Here is a 15,219-nt window from a genome sequence, read left to right on the forward strand (position 1 = left end):
TCAGCACATGCATGCTATTATTGGGAAAGGATGATTGCCTTAAAGGGAACCTGTCACCTGAATTTGGCGGGACCGGTTTTTGGTCATATGGGCGGGGTTTTCGGGTGTTTGATTCACCCTTTCCTTAAAGATTGCCTTGCGCAGGCGTGTACTACGGAGGACACAGCATGAACTTCAATCCAATATTGCGGCCAGCATGCAGCCAGCGGGTAAGGAAAGGGTGAAACAAGCACCTGAAAACTCCACCCATATGACCGAAAACCTGTCCTGCCAAATTCAGGTGACAGGTTCCCTTTAAGGCCACGTTCACGTCCGTTTGCTTCGGATGCATATTTTAAAAATATATGCTAATGTGTGCCGTACATCAATCTATGTCTGCCTAAATTTCTGTACATACGTTTTTCATATGCAATACGTCCGTCTATATCTATACGTTTTTTGGAGGTTTTTTTTTTTAAACCTTGTTTACTGGTTTAGACAGACCTACCCCTTTGATCTTCATTGCCAACTTTGTAGGGAGGTACAGTGCTTGTGTCTATAGAAGTTAATTGTTCCTGCCAAATTCTTTAAAAATGTGTACATTAGAAAGAAGAATAGGTCTAAAAAATTTTGGGACAGGTGGAATGAAAAAATATGGCCAACTATTTTTTTCTGTTCATAAAAAAAAATAAAATAATAATAATATAATGTACCGCTGAACAGAAAAAAGGTCAAAAGAGCCTTTTTTATTGTTTTTCTAGGTCTTGCCCATTTTACAGTACGGGTGCACTGCCATGTACGTTGAATGCAGTTTTGTATAAATATGAACTAAGCCTAATGAGCATTCTGACCCCATGCAGTTTGTGTAAGCCAGTGTGAACCAGCCAGTAAGGCACGGCTATCATCCTGGAATCTGTATGTTTCTCGTGGGACTTGTTCTATAGGACGATATGTGCATAAAATGGTTTCATTTGTTTACAATATTAATGGATGAATAAAAAATATATATCATTTTTCATGCTGGATCTGGATTCTTTTGATTTTATCCAACCTATATACAATAGAATATAAACGCACGGTAGGGTTCATTCAGACAAGGACCAATGCTTTTGAACAGGACTGTTCAAGTGACCGTATTTTCACATGGACTGAATGTCTATGTGAAAAAAAAAAATCGAAGTGTGCACTATTCTCTTCCATATATTTGATAAGACTCGACTATAGAAGCCAAGTATAAAATCCTGTACGGATCATTCCTATAGCCAGGCTTGGACTGGCCCACAGGAGAACAGGAGAATCCTCCGGTGGGCCACCACTTTCTTATATGAGAGGAGGGGAGGATGAAGCTCATCACAGACTTCCAGACAGAGGCGGCATCTTATTCATTTACCAATCTACCCAGTTCATTGTTATAGAACTTTGTGATTGAGGATAATGTCACGTTTCATGTAGGTGAAAAGTGGGGTCCTGGAGTTGGTTACTGGTGGGCCCTTGGCTCCCCAGTCCGACAGCTTCTGATTTTTACAGATACATTGCCAATATTAATGTAGGGCACTGTATTTACTCAAGTGTTGATGTATAAATACTAAAGTAAGAACCAAATACACTGATGGAATAAGGATGACAATGCGGATGAAAAACATCTGAGGTTTCTGGATGGAAATTGGATAATTTTTCATTTGCTCGCCTGACCCTGAACAATGTAAAATCAAAGTTGGGCACGTGCCCTGCATGTAGAGTTGCTATGACAAAGCGATTTCATACCATTTCATACTTTACCATGCTGATATTTTTTACAATGACTGCCAACATTTTACAAATAATGTTTATTTCACAGGCGATGATGCGTATCCATTGACCGAGTGGCTGTTGACACCAATTAAAGACCCTAAAACCAAAGTAGAAAAACAGTACAACACTGCCCACAAGGCCGCTTACTCAGTCATCGGACGCACTTTTGGGTCACTAAAAAGTCGCTTCCGATGTCTTGATCGATCTGGGGGTGTTCTCCAGTATTCTCCAGAAAAAGGAGCGCAGATTATCCTGGCGTGCTGCATTCTGCATAACTTGGCTGTCATTCGGAAACTAGATGTTGATATCGTGGATGATCTGGAAACGCCGCCTCCTGTGCCGCCCGTGTCAAAAGATGAAAACACACAAGCCGGAAAACTGACCAGAACTAAAGTCATTAACAGATACTTCACATGTAAGATTACGTCATATGTACGGATTGTATGTGCAGACTGGGCCTTGTACACAGGGCAGCATGCAAATTGTAACACTTTATGTATTTTAGCATGTACATTTACTTATGGGAAAAAAGACCAGACAGTGCGGTATTAGTTAAAAAACAAAATTAATAGCTCTCCTGCTCACCGTCCGGTCCCCTTCTTTCCGCCATCATGCACTGAATCTTCTAGTTGCACCCAGACTTTGACATGGCAACCTTGTGACTGGAAGTAATGCCTGGACATGACCAAAAGTACTGATCCATAGTGAAGAGGCCATACACTGTGTGCAGAATTATTAGGCAAGTTGTATTTTAGAGGATTATTTTTATTATTGATCAACAACTATGTTCTCAATCAACCCAAAAGACTCAAATATCAAAGCTTAATATTTTTGGAAGTTGGAGTGTTTTTTTTTTTTTTTTTAGATTTGGCTATCTTAGGAAGATATCTGTTTGTGAGGGTAAAGGTACCGTCGCACATAACAATATCGTTAACGATATCGTTGCTTTTTGTGACGTAGCAACGATATAGTTAACGAAATCGTTATGTGTGACAGCAACCAATGATCAGGCCCCTGCTGGGAGATCGTTGGTCACTGGGGAAAGTCCAGAACTTTATTTTGTCACTGGATCTCCCGCTGACATAGCTGAATCGGCGTGTGTGACGCCGATTCAGCGATGTCTTCACTGGTAACCAGGGTAAACATCGGGTTACTAAGCGCAGGGCCGTGCTTAGTAACCCGATGTTTACCCTGGTTACCGTTGTAAATGTAAAAAAAAAAACACTACATACTCACATTCCCGGTGTCTGGTCATGTCCCTCGCCTTCAGCTTCCCGCACTGACTGGTGAGCGCCGGCCAGCCGTAAAGTACAGCACAGCGGTGACGTCACCGCTGTACTTTACGGCCGGCTCTCAGTCAGTGCGGGAAGCTGAAGGAGATGGACGTGACCAGACACCGGGAATGTAAGTATGTAGTGTTTTTTTTTTTTACATTTACAACAGTAACCAGGGTAAACATCGGGTTACTAAGCGCGGCCCTGCGCTTAGTAACCCGATGTTTACCCTGGTTACCCGGGGACTTCGGGATAGTTGGTCGCTGGAGAGCTGTCTGTGTGACAGCTCTCCAGCGACCAAACAGCGACGCTGCAGCGATCGACATCGTTGTCGGTATCGCTGCAGCGTCGCTTAGTGTGACGGTACCTTAACTATTACTGTCGTAACATTGCGTGCAGCAGCCACCACAGCCTCCCAGACACTGTTCCGAGAGGTGGACTGTTTTCCCTCCCTGTAGATCTCACATTTTATGAGGGACCACAGGTTCTCTATGGGGTTCAGATCAGGTGAACAAGGGGGCCATGTCATTATTTTTTCTTCTTTTAGACCTTTACTGGCCAGCCATGCTGTGGAGTAGTTGGAGGCATGTGATGGAGCATTGTCCTGCATGAAAATCATGTTTTTCTTGAACGACACAGACTTCTTCCTGTACCACTGCTTAAAGAAGTTGTCTTACAGAAACTGCCAGTAGGTCTGGGAGTTGAGCTTCACTCCATCCTCAACCCAAAAAGGTTCCACAAGTTCATCTTTGATGATTCCAGCCCATACCAGTACCCCACCTCCATCTTGCTGGCGTCTGATTCGGAGTGGAGCTCACTGGCCTTTACCGTTCCAGCCTCTGGCCCGTCCATCTGGCCCATCAAGAGTCACTCTCATTTCATCAGTCCATAAAACCTTTGAAAAGGCAGTCTTAAGATATTTCTTGGCCCAGTCTTGACATTTTATCTTATGTTTCTTGTTCAAAGGTGGTCGTTTTTCAGCCCTCCATACCTTGGCCTTGTCCCTCAGTATCGCACACCTTGTGCTTTTTGTTACTCCAGTATTGTTGCAGCTCTGAAATATGGCAAAACTGGTGGCAAATGGCATCTTGGCAGCTTCACGCTTGATTTTCCTCAATTCATGGACAGTAATTTTGCGCCTTTTTTGCTCAACACGCTTCTTGCGACGCTGTTGGCTATATGCCATGAAACGCTTGATTGTTCGGTGATCACGCTTCAAAAGTTTGACAATTTCAAGACTGCTGTATCTCTCTGCAAGACATCTCACAATTTTGGACTTTTCAGAGCCCGTCAAATCTCTCTTCTGACCCATTTTGCCAAAGGAAAGGAAGTTGCCTAATAATTAAGCACACCTTATATAGGGTTTTGTTGTCATTACAGAGATACACATCACCTGATTTACTTAATTGGTAGCTGGCTCTCAAGCCTGTACAGCTTGGAGTAGGACAATATGTATAAAAAGTTTAATGTGATCAAAATACAACTTGCCTAATAATTCTGCACACAGTGTAGATACGGTGCGCCCAATCACAGAAACAAGAGGACCGAATGGTGGGCATCGAGCAGTGAGGTGGCCGGTATTAGGAATTATTGATTTACTTGTGCAATTTATCTGCTGAAAATAAGCACCAACAATTGAAAATGTCCTGCCTTCAGAGCTTCTGCGGCTCACTGTCCCGGTCCCGTACAACCCGCTCACCTTGCTTTGATGTCTTGTCACATGTAATTGCTGCAGTCTGCGATTGACTGCAGCAGTCACATGGAGTGAGACATCATTGCAGGTGGTTAGGTTATAGAGACTGTCAGCCACTGCAGCCACAAAAGCACCAAGGAAAAGAAGTTTACAGTGCTTTTTTTTGCACTTTGTGGAAAGTTTTTAAAAGACTTACAAATTTTTCTGCTGATCCACAGATTATCTTACACCAAGTAACTGCCTGGGAAAAGCACAGCAAACCCACTTCACAACAGCGTCAAAACCATATTGCTGTGCACATGTTCCGACTTATGTCATTTATGTCGGGTTTGGAAATCTTGGAGTGGTTATAAGGGGTGACATGGTCATTGTAAGGGCGGCAGAGTTTGGAAACCTCTCGCTCTCTATAATAGAAGATAGCCAGCTGCGAGAAAACGATCGCAAAACAGCTGCCAGAGAGGGTTCACGAACAAAACATACAAAAATCACCTAAATCTCCTCCAAATTTCAATACGCTTTGAAAACTGAGTTTCCGCACTGAAATCTCTGCAACAAGACACCAAGTGCACATAGCCTTGAGGCTTTTTTTCCCCCGCAGGATTGTTTTTTGAAATTTCATCTACTTAGCTACTACTGTAAAATCCTGCAGATCTTCTTTCTGTAAATCCCCACAGACAATCTGCAGCATTTCACATTTTGGTAAATTTGTTGCAGCGCTGCACAGCACAACTGTATAGTGGCCAGGGCCAGCTACTGCACATCCACCCGCTAAGTCTGTGGATGTGCAGTACCCAGCCATGGCCACTATACCATTGATGGCCCTATGCTGTGCAGGTCCATAACTGAGCACTTCAGGTTGTCGACCCCTGGAATAGCTGATCGGCAGGGATGCAGAGTCTCGCACCTCCATTAATCAGATATTGATGACAGAAGTGTCAGTAGACACAAAAATGCTGTAGCCTGCTATTTGCTTGTATTCTCATCTAATTTTTATTGCTTGCTTAGTAAATAAGAGTTCGCTCACACTGGCGTATATTCTCTCATGCCGATTATACTAATGTCGGAGTATCATCTATGTGTGATCTGATACTTGTGATCCGAATATTGGAGCCACACGCAGCATGCTTCGATTATTTTCTCATGCTGATTTGTCATGAGACACCAATCCCAGATCTGCTCTATCCCATAGTATAACAATGGGCTGAGTGCTATCCGATAAAACATCACATAGCACCCAGCCATGTTGTACGACAGTATGAGCGAGCCATTATAAAGAAGAGTTTTCCATGATGTGGTAATATGCCGTCATATTCACTTCTGCTACTTGAGACTAAAATTTCCGGTCACCCCTTTAACCTTTGCAACACTGCAAAATTTGTGCAAACGTTTCTGGCATAAAAAAAAAAAAAATCACTTTAGGGGAGTACGTATGCATGCATAAAAATGTAGCCAACCTTTAAAAAGTAGTAGAAGATGAATTAGCTGAAAACATCTGGAAACCCCAAATTCTACCAACAATAGAAAACCAAAAAAAACAAAACAGGCGAACAAGGGTATGTGCACACGTTGCGGATTCTCTGTGGATCCGCACTGTTTTTTGAGGTGCAGAAACGCTGCAGATCCGCAATTGATTTACAGTACAATGTAAATCAATGATAAAAAAAAAGCTGTGCACACGTTGTGGAAAATCCACTGCGGATTAAAAGAAGTAGGATGTCACTACTTTTTTGCGGATCTGCAGCGTTTTTGTACCCATTCCATTATAGAAAACCGCAGGGGTAAAAAACACAGCAAATCCGCAACAAAACGGCAGCAAAAACGCTGCGGAACCGCACAAAATCCGCAAGAAAACTGCAGCAAAAACGCACAAAAAACGCGACAAATCCGCAGGTGCGTTTTCTGCCAGGAGAGGCAGAATCCACACCAGAAATTCCTAGGCCTAATCCGCAACGTGTGCACATAGCCTTAAATAGACTTTAAAAAGGTGCAAATTAAAAGAAGAGTAAGGAGCAAATGAAAAACACCAAAAACTAGTAAAAAACGGCACAAATGTAGTAACACATCGGGGCCTACGTATGAACAATGCAGGTAATGCTCCGATCATACAGTAGATATGTCCATATGTATCATAGACAAGAAATAGCGAGTCCTAGGCAGTAGTTCATACATTTTTACACAAGTGAACAAGGGAACATCTGCTCATTTAATACAAGACTACCTTTGTTTTGTGTTTTTAAAAGGACCCTGTCGCCATGATAATGTAAACTAATCTGCAGGCCTCATGTTACAGAGCAGTAAGAGCCGAGTATATTGATATATAGTTTTGTGAGGAAAGATTCAGTATTGAGTCTGTGGACAGGAGCCTTTTCGTAAGGCCGGGGTCACACGTGCGAGTGTGATGTGAGAAACTCGCACGAGTCTCTCGCATCAATACCTGGTGCTGCCGCCAGCACTCGGGACCAGAAATACAAGCAGCCGCACACTCCGGTCCCGAGTGCCAGCGGCAGTGCCGGGTATTGATGCGAGAGACTCATGCGAGTTTCTCACATCACACTCGCAAGTGTGACCCCGGCCTAAAGGTGACTATGTAAGACAGCTGTCTTTAATGCGGGTAACGAGTTGATTAGGAGCCTCTAACTAATCTGTAGGAGCCAGATCAAATTCTTATTTCCCCCACTGTATATACAGTTATATGAAAAAGTTTGGGCACCCATATTAATCTTAAGCTTAATATTTTATAAAAATTGTTTTTTTTTGCAGCAGCCATTTCAGTTTCATATAGCTAATAACTGTTGATTGCACATTTTCTGTTAGTACAATAAACTTCATTTCAAGGCAGAAACATTACTGTGTCCAACAGTTATTAGATATATGAAACTGAAATAGCTGTTGCAAAAAAAAATCCAATTTTTATAAAACATTAAGCTTAAGATTAATAGGGGTGCCCAAACTTTTTCATATAACTGTATGTATATATATTACATACGGTAGATAGAAGAATTGCCGGCAATTCAGCAGCAGCATACTGTAAAATCACAGCAGGAGCCGACCGGATAGAAGAGATGGATTACATACAGTAACGCACATTGAATAGGTAGATATACAGATGTCAGTGGCAAATACAATTAGTACAGTATGTGTACAGCTCACTGTACATGTATTAATAGAAAATAATTTTTCTGAAAAAATGGCGTGGGCTCCCGCGTAATTTTCGTAACCAGCAGAGGGAAAGCAGACGGCTGGGGGCAGATGTTTATAGCCTGGGAAGGGGCTAATACCCATGGAGCTTCCCAGCCTATTAATATCAGCTCACAACTGTATACTTAGCCTTTAACCCCTTCATGACCCAGCCTATTTTGACCTTAAAGACCTTGCCGTTTTTTGCAATTCTGACCAGTGTCCCTTCATGAGGTAATAACTCAGGAACGCTTCAATGGATCCTAGCGGTTCTGAGATTGTTTTTTCGTGACATATTGGGCTTCATGTTAGTGGTAAATTTAGGTCAATAAATTCTGTGTTTATTTGTGATAAAAACGGAAATTTGGCGAAAATTTTGAAAATTTCGCAATTTTCACATTTTTAATTTTTATTCTGTTAAACCAGAGAGTTATGTGACACAAAATAGTTAATAAATAACATTTCCCACACGTCTACTTTACATCAGCACAATTTTGGAAACAAAATTTTTTTTTGCTAGGAAGTTATAAGGGTTAAAATTTGACCAGCGATTTCTCATTTTTACAACGAAATTTACAAAACCATTTTTTTTAGGGACCACCTCACATTTGAAGTCAGTTTGAGGGGTCTATATGGCTGAAAATACCCAAAAGTGACACCATTCTAAAAACTGCACCCCTCAAGGTGCACAAAACCACATTCAAGAAGTTTATTAACCCTTCAGGTGCTTCACAGCAGCAGAAGCAACATGGAAGGAAAAAATGAACATTTAACTTTTTAGTCACAAAAATGATTTTTCAGCAACAATTTTTTTATTTTCCCAATGGTAAAAGGAGAAACTGAACCACGTAAGTTGTTGTCCAATTTTTCCTGAGTACGCTGATACCTCATATGTGGGGGTAAACCACTGTTTGGGCGCACGGCAGGGCTTGGAAGGGAAGGAGCGCCATTTGACTTTTTGAATGAAAAATTGGCTGCACTCTTTAGCGGACACCATGTCACATTTGGAGAGCCCCCGTGTGCCTAAAAATTGGAGCTCCCCCACAAGTGACCCCATTTTGGAAACTAGACGCCCCAAGGAACTTATCTAGATGCATAGTGAGCCCTTTAAACCCCCAGGTGCTTCACAAATTGATCCGTAAAAATGAAAAAGTACTTTTTTTTCACAAAAAAATTCTTTTAGCCTCAATTTTTTCATTTTCACATGGACAACAGGATAAAATGGATCCTCAAATTTGTTTGGCAATTTCTCCTGAGTACACCGATACTTCACATGTGGGGGTAAACCACTGTTTGGGCACATGGTAAGGCTCGGAAGGGAAGGAGCGCCATTTGACTTTTTGAATGAAAAATTATCTCCATCGTTAGCGGACACCATGTCGCGTTTGGAGAGACCCTGTGTGCTTAAACATTGGAGCTCCCCCACAAGTGACCCCATTTTGGAAACTGGACCCCCCAAGGAACTTATCTAGATGCCTAGTGAGCACTTTAAACCCTCAGGTGCTTCACAAATTGATCCGTAAAAATGAAAAAGTACTTTTTTTTCACAAAAAATTTATTTTCGCCTCAATTTTTTCATTTTCACATGGGCAATAGGATAAAATGGATCCTAAAATTTGTTGAGCAATTTCTCCCGAGTACGCCGATACCTCATATGTGGGGGTAAACCACTGTTTGGGCACACGGCAGGGCTCGGAAGGGAAGGCGCGCCATTTGACTTTTTGAATGGAAAATTAGCTCCAATTGTTAGCGGACACCATGTCGCATTTGGAGAGCCCCTGTGTGCCTATGCAATGGAGCTCCCCCACAAGTGACCCCATTTTGGAAACTAGACCCCCCAAGGAACTTATCTAGATGCATACTGAGCACTTTAAACCCCCAGGTGCTTCACAGAAGTTTATAATGCAGAGCCATGAAAATAAAAAATAATTTTTCTTTTCTCAAAAATGAATTTTTAGCCTGGAATTTCCTATTTTGCCAATGGTAATAGGAGAAATTGGACCACAAATGTTGTTGTCCAGTTTGTCCTGAGTATGCAGATACCCCATATGTGGGGGTAAACCACTGTTTGGGCGCACGGCAGGGCTCAGAAGGGAAGGCACGCCATTTGGCTTTTTAAATGGAAAATTATCTCCAATCATTAGCGGACACCATGTCGCGTTTGGAGAGCCCCTGTGTGCCTAAACATTGGAGATCCCCCACAAATTACCCCATTTTGGAAACTAGACCCCCAAAGGAACTAATCTAGATGTGTAGTGAGGACTTTGAACCCTCAAGTGCTTCACAGAAGTTTATAACGCAGAGCCATGAAAATAAAAAAAAAAAATTATTTTCTCAAAAATGAATTTTAGCCCGCAATTTTTTATTTTCCCAAGGGTAACAGGAGAAATTTGACCCCAAAAGTTGTTGTCCAGTTTCTCCTGAGTACGCTGATACCCCATATGTGGGGGTAAACCACTGTTTAGGCACATGCTGGGGCTCGGAAGTGAAGTAGTGACGTTTTGAAATGCAGACTTTGATGGAATGCTCTGTGGGCGTCACGTTGCGTTTGCAGAGCCCCTGGTGTGCCTAAACAGTAGAAACCCCCCACAAGTGACCCCATTTTGGAAACTAGACCCCCAAAGGAACTTATCTAGATGTGTGGTGAGCACTTTCAACCCCCAAGTGCTTTACAGAAGTTTATAACGCAGAGCCGTGAAAATAATAAATACGTTTTCTTTCCTCAAAAATAATTTTTTAGCCCAGAATTTTTTATTTTCCCAAGGGTTACAGGAGAAATTGGACCACAAAAGTTGTTGTCCAGTTTCTCCTGAGTACGCTGATGCCCCATGTGTGGGGGTAAACCACTGTTTGGGCACACGTGGGGGCTCAGAAGGGAAGTAGTGACTTTTGAAATGCAGACTTTGATGGAATGGTCTGCGGGCGTCACGTTGCGTTTGCAGAGCCCCTGGTGTGCCTAAACAGTAGAAACCCCCCACAAGTGACCCCATTTTGGAAACTAGACCCCCCAAGGAACTTATCTAGATATGTGGTGAGCACTTTGAACCCCCAAGTGCTTCACAGACGTTTACAACGCAGAGCCGTGAAAATAAAAAATCATTTTTCTTTCCTCAAAAATGATGTTTTAGCAAGCAATTTTTTATTTTCTCAAGGGTAACAGGAGAAATTGGACCCCAGTAATTGTTGCGCAGTTTGTCCTGAGTATGCTGGTACCCCATATGTGGGGGTAAACCACTGTTTGGGCACACGTCGGGGTTCGGAAGTGAGAGAGCACCATTTGAATTTTTGAATACAAGATTGGCTGGAATCAATGGTGGCGCCATGTTGCGTTTGGAGACCCCCTGAAGTGCCTAAACAGTGGAAACCTCTCAATTCTACCTCCAACACAGCCCTAACCCGTATCCCAACTGTAGCCGTAACCCTAATCACAACCCTAACCCCAACACACCCCTAACCACAACCCTAACCCCAACACACCCCTAACCCTAACCACAACCCTAATTCCAACCCAACCCTAAGGCTATGTGCCAACGTTGCGGATTCGTATGAGATTTTTCAGCACCATTTTTGAAAAATCCGCGGGTAAAAGGCACTGCGTTTTACCTGTGGATTTACCATGGATTTCCAGTGTTTTTTGTGCGGATTTCACCTGTGGATTCCTATTGAGGAACAGGTGTAAAACGCTGCGGAATCCGCACAAAGAATTGGCATGCTGCGGAAAATACAACGCAGCGTTTCCGCGTGGTATTTTCCGCACCATGGGCACAGCGGATTTGGTTTTCCATATGTTTACATGGTACTGTAAACCTGATGGAACACTGCTGCGGATCCTCAGCCAAATCCGCACCGTGTGCACATAGCCTAATTCTAAAGGTATGTGCACACGCTGCGGAAAACGCTGCGGATCCGCAGCAGTTTCCCATGAGTTTACAGTTCAATGTGAACCTATGGGAACCAAAAATCGCTGTACACATGCTGCGGAAAAACTGCACGGAAACGCAGCGGTTTACATTCCGCAGCATGTCACTTCTTTCTGCGGATTCCGCAGCGGTTTTACAACTGCTCCAATAGAAAATCGCAGTTGTAAAACCACAGTGAAATGCGCAGAAAAACCGCGGTAAATCCACGATAAATCGGCAGCGGTTTAGCACTGTGGATTTTTCAAATCCTCTGCGGAAAAATCCGCATAGGACCAGAATACGTGTGCACATACCGAAACCCTAACCCTAGCCCTAACCCTAGCCCTAACCCTACCCCTACCCCTAACCCTAGCCCTAACCCTAGCCCTAACCCTACCCCTAACCCTAACCCTACCCCTAACCCTACCCCTAGTTCTTACCCCAACCTTAGTGAAAAAAAAAAAAATTCTTTATTTTTTTATTGTCCCTATCTATGGGGGTGACAAAGGGGGGGGTCATTTACTATTTTTTTTATTTTGATCACTGAGATAGGTTATATCTCAGTGATCAAAATTCACTCTGGAACGAATCTGCCGGCCGGCAGATTCGGCGGGCGCACTGCACATGCGCCCGCCATTTTGGAAGATGGCGGCGCCCAGGAAAGAAGACGGACGGACCTCGGGCGGCTAGGTAAGTATAAGGGGGGGAGATCAGGGCACGGGGGGGGGCGTCGGAGCACGGGGGGGTGGATCGGAGCATGGGGGGGGGTGGATCGGAACACGGGAGGGAGGATTGGAGCACGGGGGAGGATTGGAGCACGGGGTGCGGGATCGCTGTGCGGGGGGGGTGGATCGGAGCACGGGGGGGGGGTCGCTGTGTGCGGGGGGGGATCGGAGTGCGGGGGGGTTTGATTGGAGCGCGGGGGGTGTGATTGGTGCACGGGGGAAGCGGACAGGAGGACGGGGGAGCGGAGCACAGGACGGAGGGGAGCGGACCACAGATCGGGGGGCTGGGGGGGCGATCGGAGGGGTGGGGTGGGTGCACATAAGTGTTTCCAGCCATGGCCGATGATATTGCAGCATCGGCCATGGCTGGATTGTAATATTTCACCAGTTTTTTAGGTGAAATATTACAAATCGCTCTGATTGGCAGTTTCACTTTCAACAGCCAATCAGAGCGATCGTAGCCACGAGGGGGTGAAGCCACCCCCCCTGGGCTAAACTACCACTCCCCCTGTCCCTGCAGGCCGGGTGAAATGGGAGTTAACCCTTTCACCCGGCCTGCAGGGACGCGATCTTTCCATGACGCATATGCTGCGTCATGGGTCGGAATGGCACCGACTTTCATGACGCAGCGTATGCGTCAAAGGTCGGGAAGGGGTTAATGGCTATTAAAATGGGGGACCCCCCAAAAATGAGGGACTATTACTGCCATCAGCCGACGCCTGCTGCTGCTGATAACAGTGAGAGCAGGTGGCAGCTGATGAAGTGTTCATCAGCTGCCGCCTGCGCTATAAATAAGTTAAAAAAAAGGCGTGGGTTCCCGTTTTTGATAACCAGCCAGGTAAAACTGACAGCTGAAGGCTGCAACCCTCAGCTGTCAGCTTCAGGAAGGCTGGTTATCAAGAATAGAGGGGTCCCCATGCAGTTTTTTAAATTATTTAAATAAATACAAAGGTGATATCAACCCCACAAATGTTACCCTATTTGCCACCGCTACAAGGCAAGTGGGAAGATCCAGGCAAAGTGCCAAAATTGGTGCATCTAATAGATGTGTCTATTCTGGGCAGTTGAGGCCTGCTATTGTTAGGCTGGGGGGAAACAGTATCCATGGCCCCTTACCAGCCCCCAGCTGTCTGCTTTAGCAAGGCTGGTTGTCAAAAATAGGGGGGGGACCCCATGCTATTTTTAAAAATTATTTAATTAACCCCTTTCCGACCCATGACGCCACGTAGGCGTCATGAAAGTCGGTGCCAATCCGACCCATGACGCCTATGTGGCGTCATGGAAAGATCGCGTCCCTGCAGATCGGGTGAAAGGGTTAACTCCCATTTCACCCGATCTGCAGGGACAGGGGGAGTGGTAGTTTAGCCCGGGGGGGTGGCTTCACCCCCCGTGGCTCCGATCGCTCCGATTGGCTGTTGAAAGTGAAACTGCCAATCAGAGCGATTTGTAATATTTCACCTATTATAACTGGTGAAATATTACAATCCAGCCATGGCCGATGCTGCAATATCATCGGCCATGGCTGGAAACACTAATGTGCCCCCACCCCACCCCATCGATCGCCCCCCCAAGCCACCGATCTGTCCGGTACACTTCTCCGGCTCCCCTCCGTCCTGTGCTCCGCTCCCCCCGTGCTCCAATCACCCTCCCCGTGCTCCAATCACCCCCCTGCACTCCGATCCACCCCCCCGTGCTCCGTTCCACCCACCCCCCGTGCTCCGTTCCACCCCCCCCCGTGCTCCGTTCCACCCCCCCGTGCTCCGTTCCACCCCTCCCGCGCTCCGATCCCCCCCCCCGTGCTCCCCCCCACCCCATCATACTTACTGATCCTGCTGGAGTCCGTCCGTCTTCTCCCTGGGTGCCGCCATCTTCCAAAATGGCGGGCGCATGCGCAGTGAGCCCGCCGAATCTGCCGGCCGGCAGATTCGTTCCAAAGTGCATTTTGATCACTGAGATAGATTATATCTCAGTAATCAAAATAAAAAAAATAATAAATGACCCCCCCCCCCTTTGTCACCCCCATAGGTAGGGACAATAAAAAAATAAAGAATTTTTTTTTTCCACTAATGTTAGAATAGGGTTAGGGCTAGGGTTAGGGTTAGGCTTAGGGCTAGGGGTAGGGTTGGGGTAGGGCTTCGGTATGTGCACACGTATTCTGGTCCTCTGCAGATTTTTCCGCTGCGGATTTGATAAATCCGCAGTGCCAAACCGCTGCGGATTTATCGCGTTTTTTCTGCGCATTTCACTGCGGTTTTACAACTGCGATTTTCTATTTGAGCAGTTGTAAAACCGCTGCGGAATCCGCACAAAGAAGTGACATGCAGCGGAATGTAAACCGCTGCGTTTCCGTGCAGTTTTTCCGCAGCATGTGTACAGCGATTTTTGTTTCCCATAGGTTTACATTGAACTGTAAACTCATGGGAAACTGCTGCGGATCCGCAGCGTTTTCCGCAGCGTGTGCACATACCTTTAGAATTAGGCTATGTGCACACGGTGCGGATTGGCCGCTGCGGATTCGCAGCAGTGTTCCATCAGGTTTACAGTACCATGTAAACCTATGGAAAACCAAATCCGCTGTGCCCATGGTGCGGAAAATACCGCGCGGAAACGCTGCATTGTATTTTCCGCAGCATATCAATTCTTTGTGCGGATTCCGCAGCGTTTTACACCTGTTCCTCAAT

General features: G+C 45.0%; 1 protein-coding gene across 2 annotated transcripts in view; it reads left to right on the forward strand.

Moving 5' to 3' along the window:
- Positions 1 to 15,219, forward strand: part of LOC138652748 (putative nuclease HARBI1) — a 114,473-nt gene that overhangs the window by 92,665 nt on the left and 6,589 nt on the right. For both annotated transcript variants that reach the window (XM_069743145.1, XM_069743146.1), the window contains one exon: positions 1,817 to 2,185. In XM_069743145.1, the coding sequence (XP_069599246.1) occupies positions 1,817 to 2,185 (369 nt within the window). The remainder of the gene's footprint in view (positions 1 to 1,816; positions 2,186 to 15,219) is intronic.

This window comes from Ranitomeya imitator, chromosome 1, assembly GCF_032444005.1.
Source record: "Ranitomeya imitator isolate aRanImi1 chromosome 1, aRanImi1.pri, whole genome shotgun sequence".
NCBI classification, from domain to species: domain Eukaryota; kingdom Metazoa; phylum Chordata; class Amphibia; order Anura; family Dendrobatidae; genus Ranitomeya; species Ranitomeya imitator.